This window comes from Vicugna pacos, chromosome 32 (genome assembly GCF_048564905.1).
Source record: "Vicugna pacos chromosome 32, VicPac4, whole genome shotgun sequence".
NCBI classification, from domain to species: Eukaryota; Metazoa; Chordata; class Mammalia; order Artiodactyla; family Camelidae; genus Vicugna; species Vicugna pacos.
The window spans coordinates 18,741,912-18,764,845 of record NC_133018.1 but is presented as its reverse complement, the minus strand read 5'-3'; the positions used below and the strand labels follow the sequence as shown (position 1 = coordinate 18,764,845).

The window sequence follows — 22,934 nt, the reverse complement described above, 5'->3', positions numbered from 1 at the left end:
GGAGCCACACATTTCTTTCTTTTTTTTTTTTTATATTAAACCATGAGTTTAAATTTATACTTTTCAATTGAATTTTAACATAATCGTGCTTTCTCTTTTTTTTTCTTTTTCACATTTTTTTCTCTGTGATTTATCATAACATTTTGTGTATATTTCCCTGTGCTATACAGTGTAATCTTGTTTATCTATTCTACAATTTTGAAACCCCTGTCTACCCCTTCCCACCCTCTACCCCGCCCCCTACCCCGGTCACCACAAGTCTGTATTCTCTGTCCATGAGTCTATTTCTGTCCTGTATTTATGCTTTGTTTTTGTTTGTTTGTTTGTTTTTGTTTTTTAGATTCCACATATGAGCGATCTCATATGGTATTTTTTTTTCTCTTTCTGGCTTACTTCACTTAGAATGATATTCTCTAGGAGCACCCATGTTGCTGCAAATGGCATTATGTTGTCGGTTTTTATGGCTGAGTAGTATTCCATTGTATAAATATACCACATCTTCTTTATCCAGTCACCTGTTGATGGACATTTAGGCTGTTTCCATGTTTTGGCTATTGTAAATAGTGCTGCTATGAACACTGGGGTGCAGGTGTCGTCCTGAAGTAGATTTCCTTCTGGGTACAATCCCAGGAGTGGGATTCCTGGGTCATATGGTAAGTCTATTCCTAGTCTTTTGAGGAATCTCCACACTGTTTTCCATAGTGGCTGCACCAAACTGCATTCACACATTTCTGTACCAGTTGTTTCTATCAGTGCAAAAGTCTTCCTTCTATGGAACTGGTATAGGCCCCCTGTGACTCCCTCAGTGTGTCACATAGAACGTGTGAAATCTTTCTGCTGCCCAGACCTGGTGCCAACTCCCCAAGACATCTGAAAGGCAGCATTAGTGAGTGGGCAAGGGGCTTTCAGAGTCAAGTAATGGGTGGAGGAAATAGGGGACGGGTTGCAGAATTGAGAGTTAGGCTTTGTGTTGATCTCAAAATGATGCTCTGCACCTGAGGCTCAGGGACCATGTCCAGGGGAACCCCTGTGCTGCCCCTGCTCCCCAGGCCCTCCCCAGGCTCCCTCTTCTCCCTGGTCAGAAGCCCTTGCTGAGGCTGTTTGTGCTCATGCCTTTTATGGTTAGTGCTTTCATGTCCTGGCTAAGAAATCTTTGCCAACCCCAAAGTCATGAAGACATTCACTTAGGTTTTAAAACTTTAAAACGTAGATTTTTAAAAAAAGCTTTAGAGTCTTTGCTTGTATGTTTAGGTGTATGGTCCACCTCAAACTGATTTCTGAGGATGGTTTCCTCATTGAAATGCATGGACAATTTTGTCGAAAATCAAGTGACTATACGTGGGGGTCTGTTTCTGGACTCTCTTATTCTATTCCATTGCACTATTTATCTTTTATCCCAATTTACACTCTCTTGATTATTCTAGCTTTAAAATTAGTCTTGAAGTCAAGTGGGTTAAGTCTTTCAATTTTGTTCCCCTTTCAAAACTGGTTTGGCTACACTCGGTGTCTTACATCTCTCTATACATTTTAGAGTAAAATGTTGAGATAAATTTTGTCAACCCATACATGAGTTGGGAATCTCCACATCTCTTACGGGGGTAGGTGTCAGCGAGATTAAACAGCTTCCCGGAAAGCTAGCATCCTCCATTAGCAAAATAGGACAAGTGAGGTCACACTGCAGAGACTAAGCACCTGAGCTCGAGAAGGACTGTTAAGAGTTGAATTGTGTATCCCCTGAGAAAGGTATGTTAACGTCCTAACTGCTAGCACCTCAGAACATGATCTCATTTGGAGACAGGGCCTTGATAGAGGTAACCAGCGTAAAATGAGGCCATTACTGTGAGCTCTAATCTAACTAGTGTGCTTATAAAAAGGGGGAAACTTGGGCACACAGGCATGCCCAGAGAGAAGATGATATAAAGAGACACAGGGAAAAGACAGCCATCCACAAGCTAAGAAGTGCACAGGGCTTCCAGAAGCTAGGAGAGAGACCTGGGTCACATCTTTCCAGGGAGTCTTTGGAAGGACCGCGGCCCTGCTGATACCTTGATTTCAGACGTCTGGCCTCCTGAAATGTGAGACAATACATTCCTGGTGTTCTTGGCCACCCATTGTGTGTTACTTTGTTACAGCAGCACTAGGATGCTAGTATAAGTACCCTGGTGTGAGCTGAGTTGGGGTTTTTAGCCAGCCAAGGGAGTTAAGTTTTAGTGAGTTTATCAAGGGGCTGCAAGTGTGTTCAAGATGTCAGCAGAGGTTAGAAAAACATGCAGACTCTGGAGCTAGGTGCACCTCGATTTGAATCCCAGCTTTAGTGGGGGGAGGGTATATAGCTCAGTGGTGGAGCACATGCCTAGCATGCACAAGGTCCTGGGTTCAATCGCCAGTGCCTCCACTAAAAATAAACAAATACCTAATTTACCCCCCGCTAAAAAAATAAAAATAAATGAATCTCAGCTTTGTCAGTTTATGACTGTACCATGTTGGGCAAGCAGCCCAACCTCTCTGAGCCCCACCTGTCAAATGGGAATAGTAATGGGACTTGGCAGAAAGGGTTGCTGTGAGTGTTCCACGAAAGAACATTCTTCTGGCAATCAGCACAGAGCCCAATAAATGGTGGTTACTATTTTCCCTTTTGTGAGATGTGCTGTGCTCAAGGAAAGAGGATTGTTTCATTCCAGATCTAATGAACTGGCTAATCTGTGATTATTCACGAAAGACAGAATATCAGTGAGAATCCAGCTAGGAAAAACAGATACCAGAGTAGGGGAATTTATACAAAGAATTGCTTCATAGGCAATGGAAGGACCATGGGAGCAAGCAAACAGGGGAGGGTGAAGCACCTACAAATTAGCAACAGCAGGAGGGCCAGTACCACCTCTGGGGCTGGAGGGCCAGAGGAAGGGGTGGTGTTTCTGGTACCCAGGAAGGACTGGGGTCACCAGATAGAAGCTGGACCCATCCTGGGTCTGTTTGGTGGGAGGCGGAAACACAGGAAATACAGCTCTGCTGGAGATATTACCAAAGGCAGAGACAGGGAGAAATACCCTGGCTTCTCTCTTCCTCCCGCCCACCAGGCTCCTATCACTGCCTCCCATTGGTCGATCTGTACAGGAAGCCTGTTGATTCGGCAACTTGCAGAGGTTGGCCTGTGATACAGAGCAAAGCAGAGGAAGGTCAACCAAAGGATTTGAGGGCAAACAAGCCCAGGCCCAAGACTGGGGAGCTGGAGTTACGTTTAATCTCTTTAAGTCTCTGATTCCCCACCTAGAAAATGGGGATAATGATAAAATCTATGAGTATCTACTCATAGAACAGCTGAGTGTATAAAACAAGGTATCACAGAAAGAGTTTAACCTGGTGCCAAGCACATAGCAGGGAGTACCCTGTAAATGTGAATGAATTATCTAGTTAGCTGTTTTCTGCTCAGAGGGTGAAAGGAAGGAAGAGGACAGAGGCCTGGGAATAAACACAAGGTACAGGACCAATGCTGGTGCTAGAGATATTTTTATCTTGCAGACATGCCCATCTGTCCTCTCTCCATTCTAGGCTGGTGACTGTCAGTCTCCTTTTAGAAACCCTGAGTCAGGGCTGACCACACCAAGTTCAGGGCAGTCTCCGCACTCCTTCAGAAGGATTTCAATCCACTAGAGTTTTAGTTGGTGTCTCTGCCTCTGACTGCGGCCAAACTTTCCTTGCCTCCCCCAGCCTGGGGCTGAGCCATTTCCAGGATCTCTCTTTGTATAATTAAAAAGAAAAATAGAACAGCTGATGTTGCCAAACACGTATTTCAAGTGACACCCTGGATTCAGGGAGTGAAAAATAAAAACGTTTAAAGTTTAGATTAAACGTCTCCATGTTCCCTGACCTTGGAATTTCTCCTCAGCCCAGCCGCCTTTAATCCCCTGCCCTGGCTTGTAAAAGCCTTTTAGACTGAGGGCATTTATTTCCCAGAGAACTATTCCAGCCTAATCACATAAAAATGCCCAGCATCCCAGAAACAGCCTGTCAAGTGCCACGTGGTTCTGTGGTTCTCTCCAGAGGCCCTGGAGAAGGTGGGGAAACTGGGGCTCTGGTCACCCTAGGAGTCACCCCTGAGTCCTTGCTTCCCTTCACTGTGCCCTTTCCCCACCCATGGCTCACCCAGAAGTCAGCAGTAACCCCCTCCTCGATGTCTCTGCTTCTACTGAGGTCCTCCTGCAGCCAGAAAAATCTTTCTAAAACATCTTTTCTCTTCTCTGGCTGTATTATTTTTCCCGTTGCTGCTATAACAGATCACCACAAATCTGGTGACTTAAAACAATACAAACGTACTCTCCTACACTTCTGGAGGTCAGAAGTTCAAAATGAATCATAAGGGGTTAAGATTAAGGTGAACACGGGGCTGGTTCCTGCTGGAAGCTCTGAGGGGAATCCTTTTCTGTGCCCTTTTCAGGTTGTAGCAGCTGCCTATATTCCTTGGCTTGTGGCCCCTTCCTCCGTTTTCAAAGTGCATCAGTCCAATCTCCGCTCTGTCATCACGTCTCCTCTCTCTGGCCCTCTTGTCTACTTATAAGGGCCCTTGTGTTTACATTGGGCTCATCAGGCTAATTCAGCATAATCTCCCCATCTCAAGATCCTTGACTTCATCACATCTGCAAAGCCCCTTCTGCGTATGAGGCAATGAGTTCACAGGTTTCAGGGACAGGATGTGAACATCTCTGGGAGTCCCTATTCAGCCTATCACACTTGCTTAAGGCCTTTGCATCAGAGAATAAAACCCAAGCTCCTTACCCATGATGAGAAAGTCTTATTTGACCTAGAACCTTCTTCCTGCTCCAACACCACGCTCTGTCCCTCCTGGTGAGACTACCTGCATAGAAGCCTGCTCACTTCTCACAGTTCTTTCCATGGCCAACTCTACTCTTGCCTCAAGGCCTCTGTACTTGCTGTTCCCTCTACCTAATTGCTTTTCCCCCAGATCTTCACATGGCTGGCTGCTTCTTCCCCTTTAGATTTTAGCTCAGAGAGGTTCATCTCACCTACCACTCCCTGCTGTCTCTCACATCACCTGGGTTTCCTTAATGTCAACATAAGCACTTAATGTTACCTTTTGGGTGGTTGTTGTTGTCCTGTTTGTGTTTTTGAATTTGTTTCCTTGTGTCTCTCGTCCACTAGAATGTGAGCAAATGAGAGAAAAAGCCTTCCTTGCCTTGGTCACTGCTGTATTCGCAGAGACTGGTACACACTATCCTTGATAAATGCTTGTTGAATAGATGGATGGATGGATGATGGTGTGGACGTCCAATATGGTCTCTGGGCTTCAGTGTCCAGGATTCAGGCTCCGGATGGTAGGTCAGAAAGGCAGGAGAATGCAACGCTGAATGAGTACTTCCTGTATGCCAGGCTCTGTGCCAGGCCTTCCTTTATGTAATTCAACATTTACTGACAACTCCTGTGCGCCAGGCCTGGTGCAAATTACTTATTCATGCGTTATTTATTCAATTCAAGGAGCATTTGAGTGCCTACGGTTTGCTGGGCAATGTATGTTTATCAAGTAGCTTCTGTATACCAGTTGCCCACAATCAGTGCCTGGGCACACAGTAGTTCAATAAATGTCTGAATCAATGAATGCCCTCAAGGAGCCCTCAGTCTTCCTGCTAAAATGGCATGTAAATAAGTAACTCTAACACAAAAAGATAAGGCTATAAGGGGTGTGTTCAGAGTGCAGAGGGGCCCCTTATCTCTTGTCCTGGCAGGTACCTTTCCCAGTCTTATCTTCTCACCTGGGAACTAGCTCTTTGAAGGTCAAGTCAACTTACCTGTCACTCACCTGCCTGTCCATCCGCTGGGCACCCAGGAAGGTCCCTGCCTGGAGCATGAGTTCAGGAAATGCCTGCTATCTGATGGCTGCTGATCCCCTACTGAGGGTTGTTCCTTTATCCACACGCTGGCCAGGTGAGAGGGCAACAACTCAGTCCTAACCCTGGAGCTGCTGGCAGTGAGCTGGGAAACTCCGACCGGGTACCCACCCTCCCCTGTCCCAACTGACCTGACTTTTCCAGCTATAAATGGAGGATTTGGTCTCCTTCCTTGGTATAACCCCTTGCCTGGACTTCAATACAATCTAGTCTTATAAGGCAATGCAAAGAAATTGTTAGAGATTCAAACCCTTTCTGTCGTCACAAGGCTTTGGCTGACCTGACACTTTCCTTCCCTTTCTTTTTTTTTTTTTTAAATAGTGGTAAAATATATATAACATAAAATTTACCAATTTTATCATTTTAAAGTGTACAGTTCTGTGGCATTAAGTACAATCACATTGCTATGCCACCATCACCAACATCCTTCCCTTCATTTTTAATAATAGTTTAAAAATCCATTCATTTACCCACTATTTTATTGGGGTTTTATATTTAATGATCAGTTCATTTAGAACATTTACAAAGGTAACTTTATTAAGGTACTGATTATTTTGGTAAGAAATGGCTTACACAGAGTTTGTCGTAGTAAAACTGAGTCATTAAATTACTCTTTGGAGTTACTGTCATGTAAAGGAATAAAGATTGCGCCACTGTGAGCAAGTATAAAAATAAAGAAGAATATTATCCACACCTAAGCTGAAAACACAGGGAAAAATGTACACATGATTTAAAATAATAACATATCATTATCACCGTCAACTTAAGAAATAAAACTTTGCCACTTTCATGGCAGCATCATTCACAATAACCAAAAGGTAGAAACAATCCAAATGCCCATCAGTGGATGAATGGAGAGACAAAATCTGCTGTATACATACCATACATACTGTGGAATATTACTCTGTCCTAAAAAGGAAGGGAACTCTGACACATGCATGCTACAATATGGATGAAACTTGAAGACATTGTGCTCAGTGAGATAAGCCAGTCACAAAAGGGCAAATATGGTGTGATTCCACTTATATGAAGTATCTAAAGTAGTCAAATTCATAGAGACAGAAAATAGAAAGGCACTTGCCGGGGCTGGGTGGAGCGGGAGCTTGGGGGAGTTATTTATTCATTAGGTGTAGAGTTTCTGTTTGGCGTTGTGTTGGGCTGACTGTTTGTTTCCTCCCCAAACTCATGTTGAAGCCGTAATCCCCAGTGTGACAGAACTTTTGGAAGGTGATTAGGTTCAGATAAGGTCATGGAGTGGGATCCTTATGATGGTATTAGTGCCCTTATAAGGAGAGGAAGAGAGAGAAAAATCTCTCTCCACACACGTGCTGAGGAAAGGCCAAGTGAGCACACAGGGAGAAGGCGGCTGCCTACAAACCAAGAAGTGGGTTGCCACCAAGAACTGCATCTGTCAGCACCTTGACCATGGACTTCCCAGCCTCCTGTCTGCTGCTTAAGCCACCCAGTCCCTGGCATTTCATTACAGTAGCCCAAGTTAAGACCAGGATAATGAAAAAGGTCTAGAGTTGGATGGTGACGATGGTTGCACAACAATGAATGTACTTAATGCTACTGAACTGTACACTTAAAAATGGTTAAAATGGTACATCTATCAAAATTCATCAAATTGTATATTTGATATATGTGCAGTTTACTGTACAGGAATCATACCACAACAAAGGTGTTAAAAATGGTTAAAATATAAAAGTAATTTGAAGATATAAAAAAAATGGTTAAAATGGTAAGTCATATGTTATATGTATTTTGCCACAATTAAAAAAAAAAACCCAAAACAGTGCTCACTTCAATATACTAAAATTGGAATACAAAAATTGGCATGGCCCCTGTATAAGGATGACCTGCACATTTGTGAAGTGTTCCATTAAAAAAAACCAAAAAAAAAAACCCAAACAAAAAACCCCCCAAAAAACCCAAAACCAAAACCAAACAATAATAACAAGAAAAATCCTAACACCTCCAGCATTTCTCTTGAAATTCTCCACAGCCCCATCCCAATCTCCTCTTCCTAACTCCCCAGAAGTGACTACTATCCTCAGCAGTTTGCGATTTATCCCTTTTTGTTCCATTGCTTTTCTATATACATTGTTTACTTTGGCCTGTTGTTTGTATAAACTTCACTGTGTGCCTGCTTCTGCAACTTGTTTTTCAGTTTACTGTTTTTTGCTTAGTCACCATGTAGATGCAAGACTGTTATTTTCATTGCTGTATAGTATTCCACACATACCACATATGTCACAGATTTCTTCAGGTACTTTCAGCCTCCTGTCTCAGGTGATCTCCCTTGGCCACTGTTCCATTCTGATCATTGACTGATTCTGTGTGGGCTCTGACCAAATGGCCTCCATGGGGGGCTTCGCCATGTGGCTGAAGTGTGCAATGCTGAGTGACTGCCTGGGTGCTCACACACAGGTGATCCTGAAGGAGGGAGTTTACACACCATAGGACAAATATTTAAGAGCCAGTAGATAATTCTCCTCCCTTCTTCCTCTCTCCCGGAACTCTCCTAAATTGTCATAATAAATAAGACCTCTTCTCAATGCTCTCATATTGACTCACCCTCCATCCCTGCCTCACTCTCCCTTTTCCACACTCTTGTCTCCTTGGGACTGCACTCCCCAGTAAAGTAGTAATACACAATCTTGTATTTCAGGCTCTTTCTGAGGAACCCAAGAAAAACGTATCTGCGATTTGTCCACATTCCTGTCCATGAACATGGGAATTGTTTCAGGTTCTCTGAGACTACATACAACGCAGCTAGGGCTACCATCCTTGTTCGTGCTTCCTGGTGCACTTGTGTCTGTTTCTCTAGAATGTTCCTAGCATGGATCCACTGGGTCATAGGCCGCACACTCCTTCAGTTTTATCAGATATTGCCCAATTAGTTCTTAAAGTGCCTACTTATCTTTTCCAGTTAATCTCCTCCCTAACCCCCACCCTCTGCTCACTACATTTGGGTCATATGGGCCTTTTCTCAGTTCCTTTAGCATATGTGCTCCCCCATCACGAGGCCTCTGCATCTGCTATTTTTTCTGCTGAGAACACTTCCCCCACACTCAGCCTGGCTCTTTCCTCTGAGCTCAGCTCTGTGCCTCACTTCCTTGGAACTGCTGCCCGACTTCCTCAACCCTAGACTAGGTCAACCCTGTCCTCCCCCTGCCCATATTCTATTCTCCTAGACTTAAATACTACTCTGCTGTTATCCATTTATCATTTGCAATGTTCCCTCTGTCTTGCAAATGTTGGTACAAAGTGTCTCCTCTGCTAAGTTTCACTAGCCTGAAAATGTGACCACCATGTTTGTTTATGCCCAGCACCATGCCTGGCACTTAGTAGGCAACTGATATAATTCTAATTGATATTCTATGTTTCCACTCATGTTCCAGCTCAGTGTGTAATTTTTCCAGCATATTTAACTATTAATTAGCATCTACTGGGGGCCAAGATCATGACAATGTAAACACAATCCCTTTCCTTGAAGAACTCAAAGATAAAGGTTTATAAGCATTAACTGAGCTCACTGGAGCGTTACCTTTTTAAAGTGTTTAGCAACTGTTTAATTAGCTCAGAAGTCACCCCTAGTCTGAGTGTTACTATAAGGAGTGATGGTGACCATTGTTTATTGAGCACTTACCATGTACCAGGCATGCTACTAAGTGCTTTGCATTTACCATCTTATCCTATCCTTGCGCCCTACCAGGGAGGTACTATCATTAGCTCCATTTTACAGATGAAGAAACTGAGCCTTAGAAAAGTGAAGCCACTTGTTTCAGATCACACAGCTAGTAAATGGTGCAGACATGATTTCTCAGTCAGAGCTCTTAACTTCCTATCCTGATGCTAAACTTCCCTTGCCCCAATTACATTGCTTTCAGTTAGATTCCAGAGACTAAGTTCTTAATCACAATAATAAATTAATGACAGCTACCATTATGGGGCATTTCTGGAGTACTAGTCACTTTACATCCATGCATTCATTTATTTAACAAATATTTACTGAGAACCTACCACGTGCCAAGCTCTGTTTTAGGGTCTGGGAGTACAGAGGGAAACAAGACAGAATAAAATTCCTGCCTTGTGGAGTTGACACCCTAGTGGAAGAAGAAGACTAAATAAAATCAGCTATATGATAGGTGCGATCAGTGCTACAGAGAAAATGGAAGCAGAAAAGAGAAATGTGGAGTGTGATGATTCGGGTTTCCATGATCTCATTTCATTCTCCCAACAGTCTATTATTTCTCCCATCATACAAACGATAATGAGATTCAGAGAGGTGAAGTCGCTTTCCCCAAAGGCACACTGACTCAGTGGCTAAGTCAGGACTCTGGTAAAATGAAGGAACCCTTCCTGCCAATCACTTTTTGCCGGGGACCTACCGAGTGCCTAGGGTTGTGGTGGAGACAAAAGGAGCGTCAAACTTTCAAGAGTTTAATATCTGGCAGGTAGGTAGGTTGACCCAGGTGAGTGGAGGACTCACAAAGCTGTTTCCGTGCCTGCCCAGGACAGACATTAAGTGTGATCGCTTATGGGAGATGCTGATGCTGAGCCTGGAGTTGAGCAGGCTGACGAATCGATTCTAGAGATCAGGAGCAGAAGATGAAGGCCGCCTATGTATTTTGGGGGCTGTTGGTGACGAAGAGGCCTAATAGTCCCTGGCCTGCCCCTACAACTGGCTCTGTGCCCCGCCCCCTTCCCCCTCATTCTTCAGCCTTCAGGCCATCATGCCAGAAGACTTACAAAGTGGCTGGTGACCAACCATAAAGCCACACTCACAAGCAAATAGGGCCTCCCCTTCCCCCATCCAGCATTTCTAGCTTGAGGGGCCTAAGAGAGAGGCTGGGATGCGTGTTTGCGTGCCTCAGCTGGGGGCTGATGACAGCTGGTCCCCTGTCCCTAGGTGGCCCTGAGACTCAGTCCTGGGCTTTGCAGCACCACCTCCCCCAAGCACACCACCTTGTCTGTTGCACTTCAAGAGGGCCTCTTGGAATCTCTGAGTCTTCTTCAAAGAGGTACACTTTAAGGTTTGGTTGATCAAGCTGAAAACAGACCTATTTTGGAGTTTGTGGAATTCATTCATTTAACAATGTTTGTCGAGTGTATTTCATGAGCCAGGCCCTGGGAGCTGAGGGTAAGCAGTGAACAAGACCAAGGTCAATCCCAGAGACCTCTCCTTTTAATGAGAGAGACAGGCATTAGACCATTAATACATGAGTATTTTATTACAATTGTGAGAAATGTTCTGGATGAGAAAGGGTTTTGTGCTAAGGTCAACTGGGCAAACTCACTTCTGAATTTGCAAGTGGTCTCAGAGACTTCCCTCTTCAGGCTGGAGATTAAATCCAATGGTTCATCTCATTTCAGAACATCCTAGCCTCACCAGGATGAAAGACATGCTCTCAGCCATGAACACGTGCTGCAGGGTGAAGAGGAGACTCTCCTATAAAGGGCGCTCTGTATATGAATCTAGGAGGCACTCAATAAGTAATTGGTGAATTACTGAATGTCATTTCATGGAGGGTTAAAAAGCCACAGACTCCATCTGCCAAGGATGTTATGATATGGATCCCTAGGAAAAGAGAAAATCTTAGCACTTTTATTCCTAGCTTTCTGGAAGGGGAGGAAATTGGGGACAAGGGGAGGCCTGTTAGGGGTGCTGGACTTCCATTAGACACTTCTGGAGCAGGTGCTGGCTCTGTGCTGGCTTGAAGATACATCAGTGAATGAGACAGACAGGGTCCGTGCCCTCCCAGGGCTCACAGTCTGGTGAGAGCATAGGCAACAAGAAAGCAATGTGATAAGCATTATGAGGGGGGTGGGAAAGAGAGGACATCTCAGTTGATTCCAAGATGATAAAGAAGAGCTGTGGAGAGGAGGAGGGCTGGCAGGAGAGTGCTCGGGTGGAGGGATCAGCCTTTGCAAGAGTCTGAAAGGAAGAAAGTAGGTTTATTCAAAGAACTCAAAATAGTTTGGCATGTTCAGGCTTTGAAGGAGAACTGCTGGGGAGAGAAAGAACGTTAGAGAGAAAAACAGGGATGTTGCACCCACCTCAGGCAGCTTTCCTCTAGAGCCTTCTTCTTGCAGGAAAAGTAAATTTCTCGATTCCACAACTAGTTAGGGTTAGGAAGTCCAGGTGGGCGCCTTCACTTTAATGAAGTCACACTGTTTACTGACCACCCTGTTACCGAACACTGGCTCATTCAATCCTCATATTAATTCTTACACGTTTGATATTGTGACCCCCCATTTTACAGATGGAATAACTGAGGCTCAGGGTGAGCGCTTTGTCCAAAGTCCTGTAGCTCACTACATGTGGGAATTTAGAATGTTCCTTTCTGTAAATGCTTCTGTTCTAGCAGCTCTTTTCACATGCCGTAACACATGTAAAAGCTTTTTTGTAATAGAGCCATGTAAACATGAAGCGTTATTATTAGTTTTGCTGGATTTCTGGCTCCATCCACTTCAGCCTGGAGCATTCAGGGAGCCCAGGAAGGGGCAATAATGAAAACCAAAAGGCCCAATGGTTTCTCTTAAAATCCCCCTGTCGATTCTGGTTCCCTCTCTGGGGCACCTCCAGATATTATCTTCTGCCAAAGAGAGAGTTTGTTTCTCAGAAGTTGCAAGATGTGGGAGATTAAAAAAAAAAAAATCAGCATCAACAACTACAAAAACCCTTGCAGCAGCCTGAACACAAAGAGTTTGAATTTTGAACAAAGGGCAGGGTGAGACCCAAACTAAATGCTGACACATCCTCTCTCCAGCTGTGAACTGGGGGTCTGAGGGCTGCTGCAAAGGTCATCTGTCTCTCCGTCTTTGCGCAGGAAATGCAATTCAATCCTCTCAGTGACTGATCGCTCTGGAAGATTAATGGGATCCTCTCCAACACCGGGTCTCTGTTCTGACAGCACAAAAAGTGAATCAAACTTCTCTTCCCCCTCTCCTCTTACTAAGAAAGGTCAGCTGATTTCGCATTTAAAAAGTTCAAAACTTTTCTGCAGGAAATTCGCCCCCAGGTGTCCCTTTGCAGGGCGAAAGTCTTCCTTCTGGGATGAGAACCAAAAGTGGCACCTGAAGGTCTGAGGACCTTTCTAGGCTTCCCATCTGTCCCTGCTTCATCTCTCCAAATAAAATGAACGTGAAGGGCACGATTGTCCCTGAAAGAGTTAACTGCCAGCCGGGCTGTCCGACCCCCAGGGATCGGCAACCAATGACAATTTAGCATGATGAAGTAATGCTTGGATTTTGATTACCATTGGTTAACACACTTGTCCATCAATCCAAAGATGCAAGTTTTGAAAGTATCTTTGAACTTTTATGACTCTCTTCCTGGCGTTAACCCCTTGATTAACTCACCTGTGATTTCCCAGGTTCCTTCCCATCCTCACACAGGAAGGGAGATGTTAGAATATGCAGAATTCTAGACAGAAACCTGATATCCCCAAACGATCAAAGCCCGATAGGCCAGACGTAATCCTGCTCTTTCTTATTCAGATACCTCAATACAGAAGGACTTAGAAGTAAAATAAAAAACAAAACAAAACAAACACAAGTCCTGGGAACTACAATCACTTTAACTGAAATAGTGTGGTCTGTTGTCCCAAAGTACTTTTTAAATTGCAAAAGTAATACAAAATATGGCAAAACTCTTAATGTTTGGCAAAGGTGCTGGATACACAAGTCCTTACTATATTTACTTATTTTATTTATTTTCTATGTCTTTCTTTCTGTTTGAAATATTTGATAAATTTAAAAGGACACATTGTTGTTAAAAATACAAATAATAAATCAGAATAGACTCTCTATGTTACCCCTTCAAAATTCTCTCCTCTCCTCAGAAGTGATTCAACAATGGTTTGCTGCTCTATTCAAGTCTGTCTTCCTTCCTTTCTTTCACATATCTATACATTACCCAAATAAAGTTATTTTAACATAAATGGGATCATGACATACATATTATTCTGTGACTTCCTTTTTGCTTCTTAGCTAACCTTGAATTTTTCTGAATCACAGCATGCAACTTTACCTCATCCCTAAATAATATTTTAGAGCGCGGCATTTCTACAGAGTTTATGGAAAGAACTTCAAGATCATACTAAGTGAAAAAGGAAGGGGAAGGACAGTGTGTATATTTGTGTGACACAATAATAAAAGAAAATCTATGCAGATGTTTGTAAGAGCATAAACTATTTCTGGGAGGATACCCAAGAGACTAACAAGTTTTCTGGGGATGGGAGTGTGGAGGGGAGAAACTGGGGGTGGGGGAGAAAGCAAGCAATTTTAAAACAATTTTTAAATAGTGGGACATTTCATAAATACAGCAGAATTTATAAAACATTTAAGTACACTTAAAGAATTATACTTAGGTGCCCACCTTCTAGATTAAGAAACAAGGAAATCACCAGGACCTCTCACTGTTCATATTCCTGGCTCCAGAGTCTAGTTTCTTCTTTTCCTGCATTTGTTTTGATCATTCCTTTGCTTTTATTTAAGCCTTACCACTTATGTATGTAGAACTAAACTATGTTTATTTGGTTTAGATTTGCCTGATTTTGAACCTTATAGGAAAAAAACACAAATAAAATGAAATTCATTTTTCAGTAGATAATACATCTACATACTATAAAATTCAAAAGGTACTACAGCATATAAAATGAAGTTAAGTGGATAAGGTTCAAAATCAGGCAACACTATTGCACACATATGGTAAACACTTCACACTGTGCCAAGGAAAAGTTTTCTTTTCCCAGTTCCTTTCCCCATTTTTAAACTGTATTTCTTTCTCAAGAAAATTCTGTGCATAAAAAAAAAATGTAGTTAAAGATATATCCCCTTTGGTTTACATAAGTGGTCATCACAATTTAGTATTAGTATTCTGTGCTGTGTTTTGTTGTAATTTAAGGATATCATGAAGTCATTTTACATTAGTAATACATAGAGCTACCTTACTCTTTTTAATGATTTGACAGCATTTCATGGGGCAGACAAATGGTCCAAGAATTAATCAGTTCCCCAACTTTAAGATCATTTTCAGTCTTTTTCTACCGCAAACAGGGCCAGAATGGATTGCGTCTTTGCGTTTGAGTCTGAAGGTAGGATATATATCAGGAAGTGGTTATCCACTTCTAAGGCTTTCTGCCCCATCACCAATGACCTGTCCTTGAGAAATCTGTCAGATCTAGGAAGGTGGGACAATCTTATATCCAACTGGCATCCCCAGGTGCCTACAGTGCCACGCTCTTGGCAGGCGCACAGAGAGGGTGGTTTAAAGGCTAACACTTCAAGCATTTACATTGCACCAGATGGCCCTTTCTAGAAAAACTGCAGATACCCTGGCCCCTCCCCCACATCATTCTAATACTTCATTTTCTTGGGGATTCTTCATCCATTCCACAAACGTTCCCAGAAGGTTGATTCTGGGGACCCAGTGCCAAATCAGACCGTGGGGTATAATATATATGGCCTGGTCGGTGAATTAAGACAAATTCTGGAAAACACTCTTAAGGTTGCACTGTCCAATAAGGTAGACACTAGCTACATACAGTTATTTAAATTTAATTAAAAGTAAATAAAATTCAACATTCAGTTCCTACATCTCACTACCCACATTTCAAGTGCTCAATTAGCCACATGTGGCTAGAAACTATGTTAGACAGCACAAACATAGAACATTTCCATCAAGTTCTAGGGGACAGCCCTGCAGGGAAGAATAGTAAATAAATGGTAAAGCCTGTGGACTCTGGATTCCTCCAAGCCCTGGGTTCAAATCCTGTCTTTGCTATTTCACAGCTTTAAAACATGGGCAAGTAGCTTGACCTCTCTTTGAGCCTCAGACATAAAAATGGGCAATTACAGACCCCAAAGTCACAGAACTTCGGTGAAGATTCACAGAGCTAGCAAATGTGAGAGGCTTTGCTCAAAGGCACAGTAAGCTTTCAAAAATCAGGAGCTGGTATAATTATACATGACTACCACAGCTTCAGTTTCCTACAGCTCAGAAATCCTGGATTCTGAGGGTTCCATCCAGCATCACCCCTTCCTAACTTGCTCGGGGAGCTGGCGGCCCTCTCCCTGCGCAGCCTGGAGTAAGTCTACCGTCCGGAGCTGGTTCTTCTATCCTCTCAGTCTTTAGAGCACAGAGCTGCTCAATCAACCTTTGATGAATGAAGAAATGAATGAATGGGGCCAACACAGCCAGGATCTGACTGGGCCTTTTGTAAGAATGAGCAGGAGGGTCCAGGAAGTCATTATTACTATGTTTCAAATACAACTGGCCTGGTCTTTCCCCCCCCCCCCCCCCGCAAGAAAAAAATACCTCTCCTTAAGCTTCGCTCCCTTCTCTCACCTACTGTCCACTCCTCTGGGACAATTAGCCAAGGAAGGAGCTCAAGGGTCTTGGCCCTTCCCCCTTTGGCCCAAAATAACCTCCTCCCCCACTTTGAGCAAATGCCTGGAATTCTTTCAACAGGAGGACAAAGCCTTTCATCTGCCAATTACTGATAAAGGGAAAATGCAAATATCGTTGGGGAGGGTGATCCATCAAGGGCCCAACAGTTATTGAGTGACCACTTAGGGCCAGGCAGCAGGGCAGGCATTCTGGGGGCGGCAAAGGGGAACAAGCCCCTGGCTGGCCCATTCTTTTCTCTGGTCTGTGGTTTCCTGGCGGTTTGTAAAGGGAGGGGATTAAATTAGGTGACTACTCAACCCCTTCCCACCCTGACAGGCCAGGAACTCCCCATTGGGGTGATATATGGACTTAACTGTTTTTACACTAGGGCATCTGCCATGGGGTCTCTTCCTGACACCAGCTTTTGGGGACACCATGAGACCACATGGGGAGACAGAAGGGTCTCTGGGTGGAAAGAAGGATTAAGACCAAGTGTTTTGTTTCACCATTTTGCTTTATTGCACTTCACTCAGGACATCCCAGGCCATTGCACCCTCCTTTGAACATGTTTATTTCATAAGGTGGGAGCAATGAAGATTGTCAATATCCAAAAAAAAAAAAAAGAAAGATGTGACGGCAGAGCCAGGCTCTAGTTTGAGTCCCAGCAACCCCACTTACAAGCTGTGTGATCTTGGGGATTGGCTTTCCCTTTCTGAGTTGCAGTTTCCTTATTTGCAACATGAGGAATAACAAGACTATTTCCCTTAAAGGGTTCCTGTGAGAAAGAAGCAATAAAATGGTCCCTAGTTCTTGACAGAGGCTGAAGGCAAAACTCTTTTCACTCCCATTAAGTCAAGTTGGGCAATTTCAATTTGGAAAAAATTTTGATGTCTGCCAGCTAGTGGACTTGGGTTAAAACAAGCTTCAAAGCGTAGTCTCTGGAAGGTGGGTGGAAAAGAATACAGAAAGATAGAACAGGAAACTTTAAGGTGAATGAGGGGGAAGCTGTCTCTTAAGGTGACCAATAAATACTGAGCTGATGGTTCACATCTGATCTCTGACGGGGAAGCCACTTCCTCTCTGCTTATCTGTCTGATCAGTGTTGACATGGGGAGGATATGAGGGCAGAGCAATAGCCCAGATTCAAAACTTCTCTGAGCCTCAGTTTCCCATCTGCAAAATATTCTGCTCCAATTAGACCACAGGCTTCATGACAAGAATAAAATTAAAAGTATGGGAAGTTGCTTTTTTTTTTCAAAGCCTGCTGTGAGCAGTTTTAACTTCCTTACTTGTACCCTGGTTCCATGTCATTTCATTGTGATCTTTACCCCCAAGATCAGGCCTGGTTGGGCTGGAAGAATGTTTAGGGCCAGCTTTTCTCATATCCAAAGTCGATCTGACTGTTGCTCATGACGGACTTAAAGGACAACACATTTAAGATTCCAGGTTTGGGGGTGGTCACTGTGAACTAAGTATGTGGACAGGGAAGTTTACCCAGATCTAATGATGCCCCATATATGTATAGAGGGAGCCTATACCTCCTCCAAGAAGCGCTGTAGGATTAATTATGGGGCACCCAAAGTTCCCTGCGCCCCATCTCAGCGCCTTGCACCTTTCTACCGACTTTTCTTTTATAAACCGCCAATAAGGGCTTACCCTTCGCCTGTTTGCCAGCTGCGTTAGGAGGCGCCAGATCCGATTCTCTCGGTAGTTCACTCCTGAGCATCTATTTCCTCCTCCTGGCGAGCGCAGGGACCTCTAAAAAATGTCCAACTTCTGTTCCAGCGCTTGTCGCCTAGTAAAGGACTCCACAGACGCGGGCAGAATGAATGAATGAAAGGCAACGTCTTCCGGTCAGCTCGGGTCTGAAAAGGCTCTGGTCTGGCTGTATTTCCTGTACCTGTGTGTTTGTGGATCCTTCTCTTTGAGTCCGGGAGTTTAAAAGTTATGCAGTCCGTACAGGTATGAAGGTGCGCTAATTTCTTCCTGAGCCCCCAGATACCTCCTCCAAATGGCAGGTCCGTTTATGGGGGTCTGAAGAGGATTCCCCCCCCCCCCAAAAGACGTAGCAGAAAAGAAAAAATTATATACATTCAAAATGCTTTGAATTTGGGTTGGCCACGTAGGTAGTGGGGTAGGGTGGATGAAGGAAGAGGAAGAGGGGTAGCCCGTGGGGGCCATGGGCAATGGGGGGCAGGGATTGAGGTGGGAGGTCGTTTTTGGGGGTGCCAGGCCCTGGGGGCTTTCACGCCAGCATGCTCGGCTTGCATTTCCGCGCCTCCCGCTGAGGCCAGCCGTGCAAATCTGCACCTCCCTCCCCACCCCCTCCTCCTTCCCTCCCTCCCTGCCCCGCCATCTCCGGGATGCGCCCGCCGCCTGCAACTCAGCCCTTCCAAAAGTCAGCTCTGCACACAACTCCCGGGCGGCGGCGGCGCCTGCGTGCAGAGGCGCACTCGTGACCCAACAACAAAACAGCGATGCCAGGGCGCTAACGGCGCCCGGTGCCTCCCGGGCGCCCTCCCCACCCCACACCTCCTCGGGCCGTCGCCCCCGCCCCCCCATCCTGGGCCGAGTGCCCCCCCACAACTAGCCCGGCAGCGGGCTCAGAGCGCGATCGGCAACAATGTTTACGTTCCGGGGATTATGACGTCGACGCCTCCCCCCCCCACAACTGCTGAAAATGGTTTCCTAGGACTTTGCAAACGGATCTGCTTAAGTGTTGGTGCAAAACTTTGTAGATCTCGGCTCTGGCTTACTTTATTTATTTATTTTTTGGTTTGTTTTCTTTGGTCTTCCCTCCTTTCCCCCTCCGCCAAAATGCAGGGGGCAGGAGTGTTGACAATTAATTGGTGAACTCTCCTAAAAAAATGGAGGCAGAGAAAGACTCTGGAAGAAGATTGGTGTGTAGCTTTTTTTTTTTTCCAAATCTGTATCTGGTATATGATAGATCTATTTTTTGTTGTCGTTTCTTGCTGCCTTTTCTTTCCTTTTCTGTATTTTGCAAGAGGACCGGAAAAAAATATAATAAATTGCATGCAAAAGGAAGCAAGCAGCTTACTCCTCCAGTCCCTTGTGAGGCTCAGAGTCTCAGACACTTAAGTGGGGAGGTGGTAGCGGGGAAAGGCGTGGAGCGAGGCTCAGCGGGCTCGGGGTTCGCCCGGAATCTAGGGGGCTGCGGGGCCGGGCGCTCGGCGGTGGAGGGAGGAGGCAGGGGATGCGGGGAGTGGTGGGGGAGTCTCCTTAGGAAGTGAGTGTGCGCGCGCGCTTGTGGGGAGATGAGGCAGCTGCTGGTGCGTTTTGGGGTCTCCGATGGGAGCTTTGTGGCGGGCCGTCTGCCTCTCCCACTCCCAAGCCCCGAACCCCCCCTCCCACCTCTTCTTCTCGCACTGGCGGGCGGTCGGCGGGGGCTTCAGCCCTTCCATTTCAGCTTTCCAGCTTCCCGGGTAGCTCGGGGGCGGCTCCAGTCTTAGAAATGCCGCCGGCCCCCGGTTCCGGCTTCCCGGCTTTGCCGCCGCGGCCGCCAGGGCTGCTGTTAGCGCCGAGCCGGGAGCTGCGGCGGCTCCTCCGGGGCCTACAAATGCCCCGCCAGCCCGTGCGCCGAGCCCCCTTCGCGGGTTACATAACCAGAGTCCGGGTCGAGTGAGCAAAACTCAACACTTATCGAGGGTGGGGGGCAAGGGAGAGTCCCTTAGATATCCTTTCCATGGCCTCCAAAGATGCAAGAGGGGAGTGCCCTGTATAGGGCGCAGCTTGACCCTGGGGGTGCGGGCCCCTCTAGTTATCCTGATTTTCAGCATCTTTGGCATCTGCGCAAAGTTGTTCAGGTCGCAATGGTGGGGTGCAGGGGGCGCGCGGCTTCTGCACCTGTTCGAGCTGGGCCCAGGGTGAGAGGCGACCCCCGGATCCCCCAATAATGTCCCGGGCTCTCTGGTTTGGGTCCCCGCAGCGCCCGATTGACCGCCAGAGATACGACGAGAACGAGGACTTGTCGGACGTGGAGGAGATCGTCAGCGTCCGCGGCTTCAGCCTGGAGGAGAAGCTGCGCAGCCAGCTGTACCAGGGGGACTTCGTGCACGCCATGGAGGGCAAAGGTGAGACGCCCCCTCCTCAGGCCATCCTCCGCGCCGCGGCCCGAGCGCACGTGGGGAGGGAGCTGCCGGTGGCTGGGTTCGTATTTCGCGCCCGCGTCCCCCATTCCAGGGGATCCGGTGACGAAACGAGGCCGAGCACTGGGGGGGGTGGGGTGGGGTGGCGAGGGAGGAGGGCAGTCGGGAACGGGGGCCGGGCATGGGCCTAGGCCCGGCCCGCGCCCACCACCAGCCCTACGGTGGGCAGAGCCAGGGGGCCGGCGGACAGAGGGACCTGGGGACAGACGGGCGGACCGAGGGAGGGCGGGTGCGTCGCGTTCTACCCCTCCCGGAGCCGAACCAGCTCCTTGCGCACGAGGGGCAGCCGGCTGTCCCGAGCGGGCTGGAGCACCCCAGGGGCCTTAGGGTGAGGGTCCACCCCCCAGGCCTGGAGACTCCCAAACCCCGTGCCATTTCGGGCCCTGCCAGTTAGGGCCTGGCTCTGGGGACGCTCCGGGTCATTGAATGACACCTCCTCAGGTCAGCTGAGCCCCATCACCTTGTGGGCTTTGCCAGATTGGAGCAGGGTGGGTGAGTTGTTGGCTGGTCCCGCACTTAAGCCTGAGGCCTCCAGCCCTGCAGCCCTGCCGGTTTGAAGTGGGGACTGCAGGTGAGAGGGTTGTCCCCCCCCTCAGGCTTAAGGCTGTCCTCTGGCAGTCTGAGGTGAAGACTTGGGGCACCGCTTTGGGAAACAGGGTCTTTTCCCAGGCCTGAGGCCTTGAGAGGTCTGTCCCTTTTGTGTGGCCTGCGGTTTTAGAGCAGAAATTGGAGAAGCCTATGGAGTTTTGAAGTGTCACCCTAGCCTGAGACCTTTAGGGCCTGAATTTCTCCCTGACCCTGGTACTAGCAAGGTGTCTGGGGGTGTCTTCCAGATGTTGCGCTGATGCTCTGGCTTGGGTCTAAGGCCCACATGGCCGCTGGTTCTGCCTGTGGGGTTGGGATTTTAGATTTGCCTCTGCCTTCTTATGCATATCCCTATGCCCTTCTGAGGCCTGTAAGTTCATTTTACCCCCTCAGATATTTGGGCTTCCTTTATATTACTGTTTCCATTTTGTTTATCCACCTTCCGCTTTGGAAAACTCTTCCATCCCTTAGTGAGCCGATAATGGGAAACGTCTCTGGCCTCCAGGTTCCGGTTGAGTGGCTGGGGCTGGGGGGTTAGTCCCTGGAAGAGACAGTCCTGGCTTTGCATTTTTGAAGTTTCTCTTTTGTGCCCATTGCTTCCTGGAGCGCTTGGCTTCCGTGGTAGGGGGTAGTTGTGGGGGGAGGGAAGAAGAAATTTCTTCCAGCCTGCCAGGTCTTAAGAGCATTGCACATGGGGGTGGACAGTCCAGGGGTCTAGTCTCACCTGCATTTAAATTTCCTTACCACAAATGGGATTTTAATTTCTCTCCTTTCTTCCCCATTTTTATTGAGTCCTTTGGCGGATCCTAGGAGAAAACAGTATGCATCTCTTCCTGATTGTTGCTGAGGAATTCTCTGCCCAGGATCTCAGAGTGTTTTCTCAGGCTCATTTGAGGAAGTCGAAGCTGACCGTGGGGGTGGACTTTGGGTGTGTGTGTGTATTGGGTGGGGGGGTGGGGTGGCAGGTTTCCAGCAAGGGATATTCCTTAAATCTGCTGTCCAGGCTCCTTTCAAAGAAGAAGGCTCTAGGGTTTTTGGCTGTTAATTCAGATCTCACTCCAAAACTTGAGGGAGGAGCTGAGAAACAGAACGAGCCCTTAGCCTGGATTCAAAGTAGAAGCTTCTTAAACTTCTCTGCCTTTAAATCCTTAGGAATCCCCATTCACTGGGAGCCCCTGGGGATCTGAGCTGCTAAGGTCAGGGCTTTCCCCAGCTCTGGTTTTGTTCTCTCTCTCCTCTGAGCAGAGTTGCCTTGGCCTCCCCCACCCCACCCCCAGCCCCACTCCCCCCCACCCCCAAGCTGCCTTGGTGAGCTGTTTCCCTGGGGCAGGGGCTTCAGTGGCCTGGGGTCTCGTCCATCTTCCTTCAGACCGGCCGGCCAGGGAGCGCTTGTGCCCTTGTGGATTGGTTCAGTTACCTGAGGACTTGAGGATGTGAGGATTTATCTCCGCCTCCGTCACCTCCATATTTAGGGATATGGTTGGGTCAGATCCTTTGCTTTGGGGAGGATAGAAACTAAGGCTTCCTTCATTCTCCAGGGCTTTCAATAAGGATGTTGGGGGTCTCCACTAGACAAACGTCAGTCAGACAGAAAACTGCCCTGTGAATTTGCTTTAGGCCGTACTATGCCCCCTTCACGCCGCCTTCTCCCGGGGAAGCATCCCTCTCAGTTATCCATCTGAAGCAAGTGTTGTGATGGCTGCAGCAGAATTTCACTATTAAGACAACAAAGCTGTGCCCAGTTCCCTAGTTATTTTGGCACCAAATACACAGTTTCCAGGGAAACCGGCTTTCCCCCTCTCCCCTTCACTATGCAGGATATTACAATAAGATCTTCCCTGATGCTCAGCTACAATGAAAACCCTCCTCCCAGCCTCCTCTCTG

At 46.6% G+C, this 22,934-nt stretch overlaps 1 protein-coding gene and 1 long non-coding RNA gene across 6 annotated transcripts in view; one reads left to right on the top strand and one right to left on the bottom strand.

Annotated features, from left to right (window-relative positions):
- Nucleotides 1–11,118: 11,118 nt before the first annotated feature.
- Nucleotides 11,119–18,115, bottom strand: LOC140690998 (uncharacterized). The gene is made up of 2 exons (XR_012066427.1): nt 17,956–18,115; nt 11,119–11,331 (listed from the first exon to the last, which is right to left on the bottom strand). It is a non-coding gene; the product is annotated as an uncharacterized lncRNA (long non-coding RNA).
- Nucleotides 18,116–18,127: 12 nt separating this feature from the next.
- The window catches only part of KDM2B (lysine demethylase 2B), a 107,196-nt gene continuing 102,389 nt past the window's right edge, over nt 18,128–22,934 (top strand). For 2 of the 5 annotated variants that reach the window (XM_072953501.1, XM_072953498.1), the window contains exons 1-2: nt 19,500–19,589; nt 20,246–20,390. In XM_072953501.1, coding sequence (XP_072809602.1) covers nt 19,575–19,589; nt 20,246–20,390 — 160 coding nt within the window. In that variant the 5' untranslated portion in view covers nt 19,500–19,574. Of the gene's footprint in view, nt 18,262–18,919; nt 19,200–19,499; nt 19,590–20,245; nt 20,391–22,934 lie in introns of those variants that run through there. The other 3 variants (XM_072953499.1, XM_072953496.1, XM_072953497.1) reach the window with 3 other exon arrangements.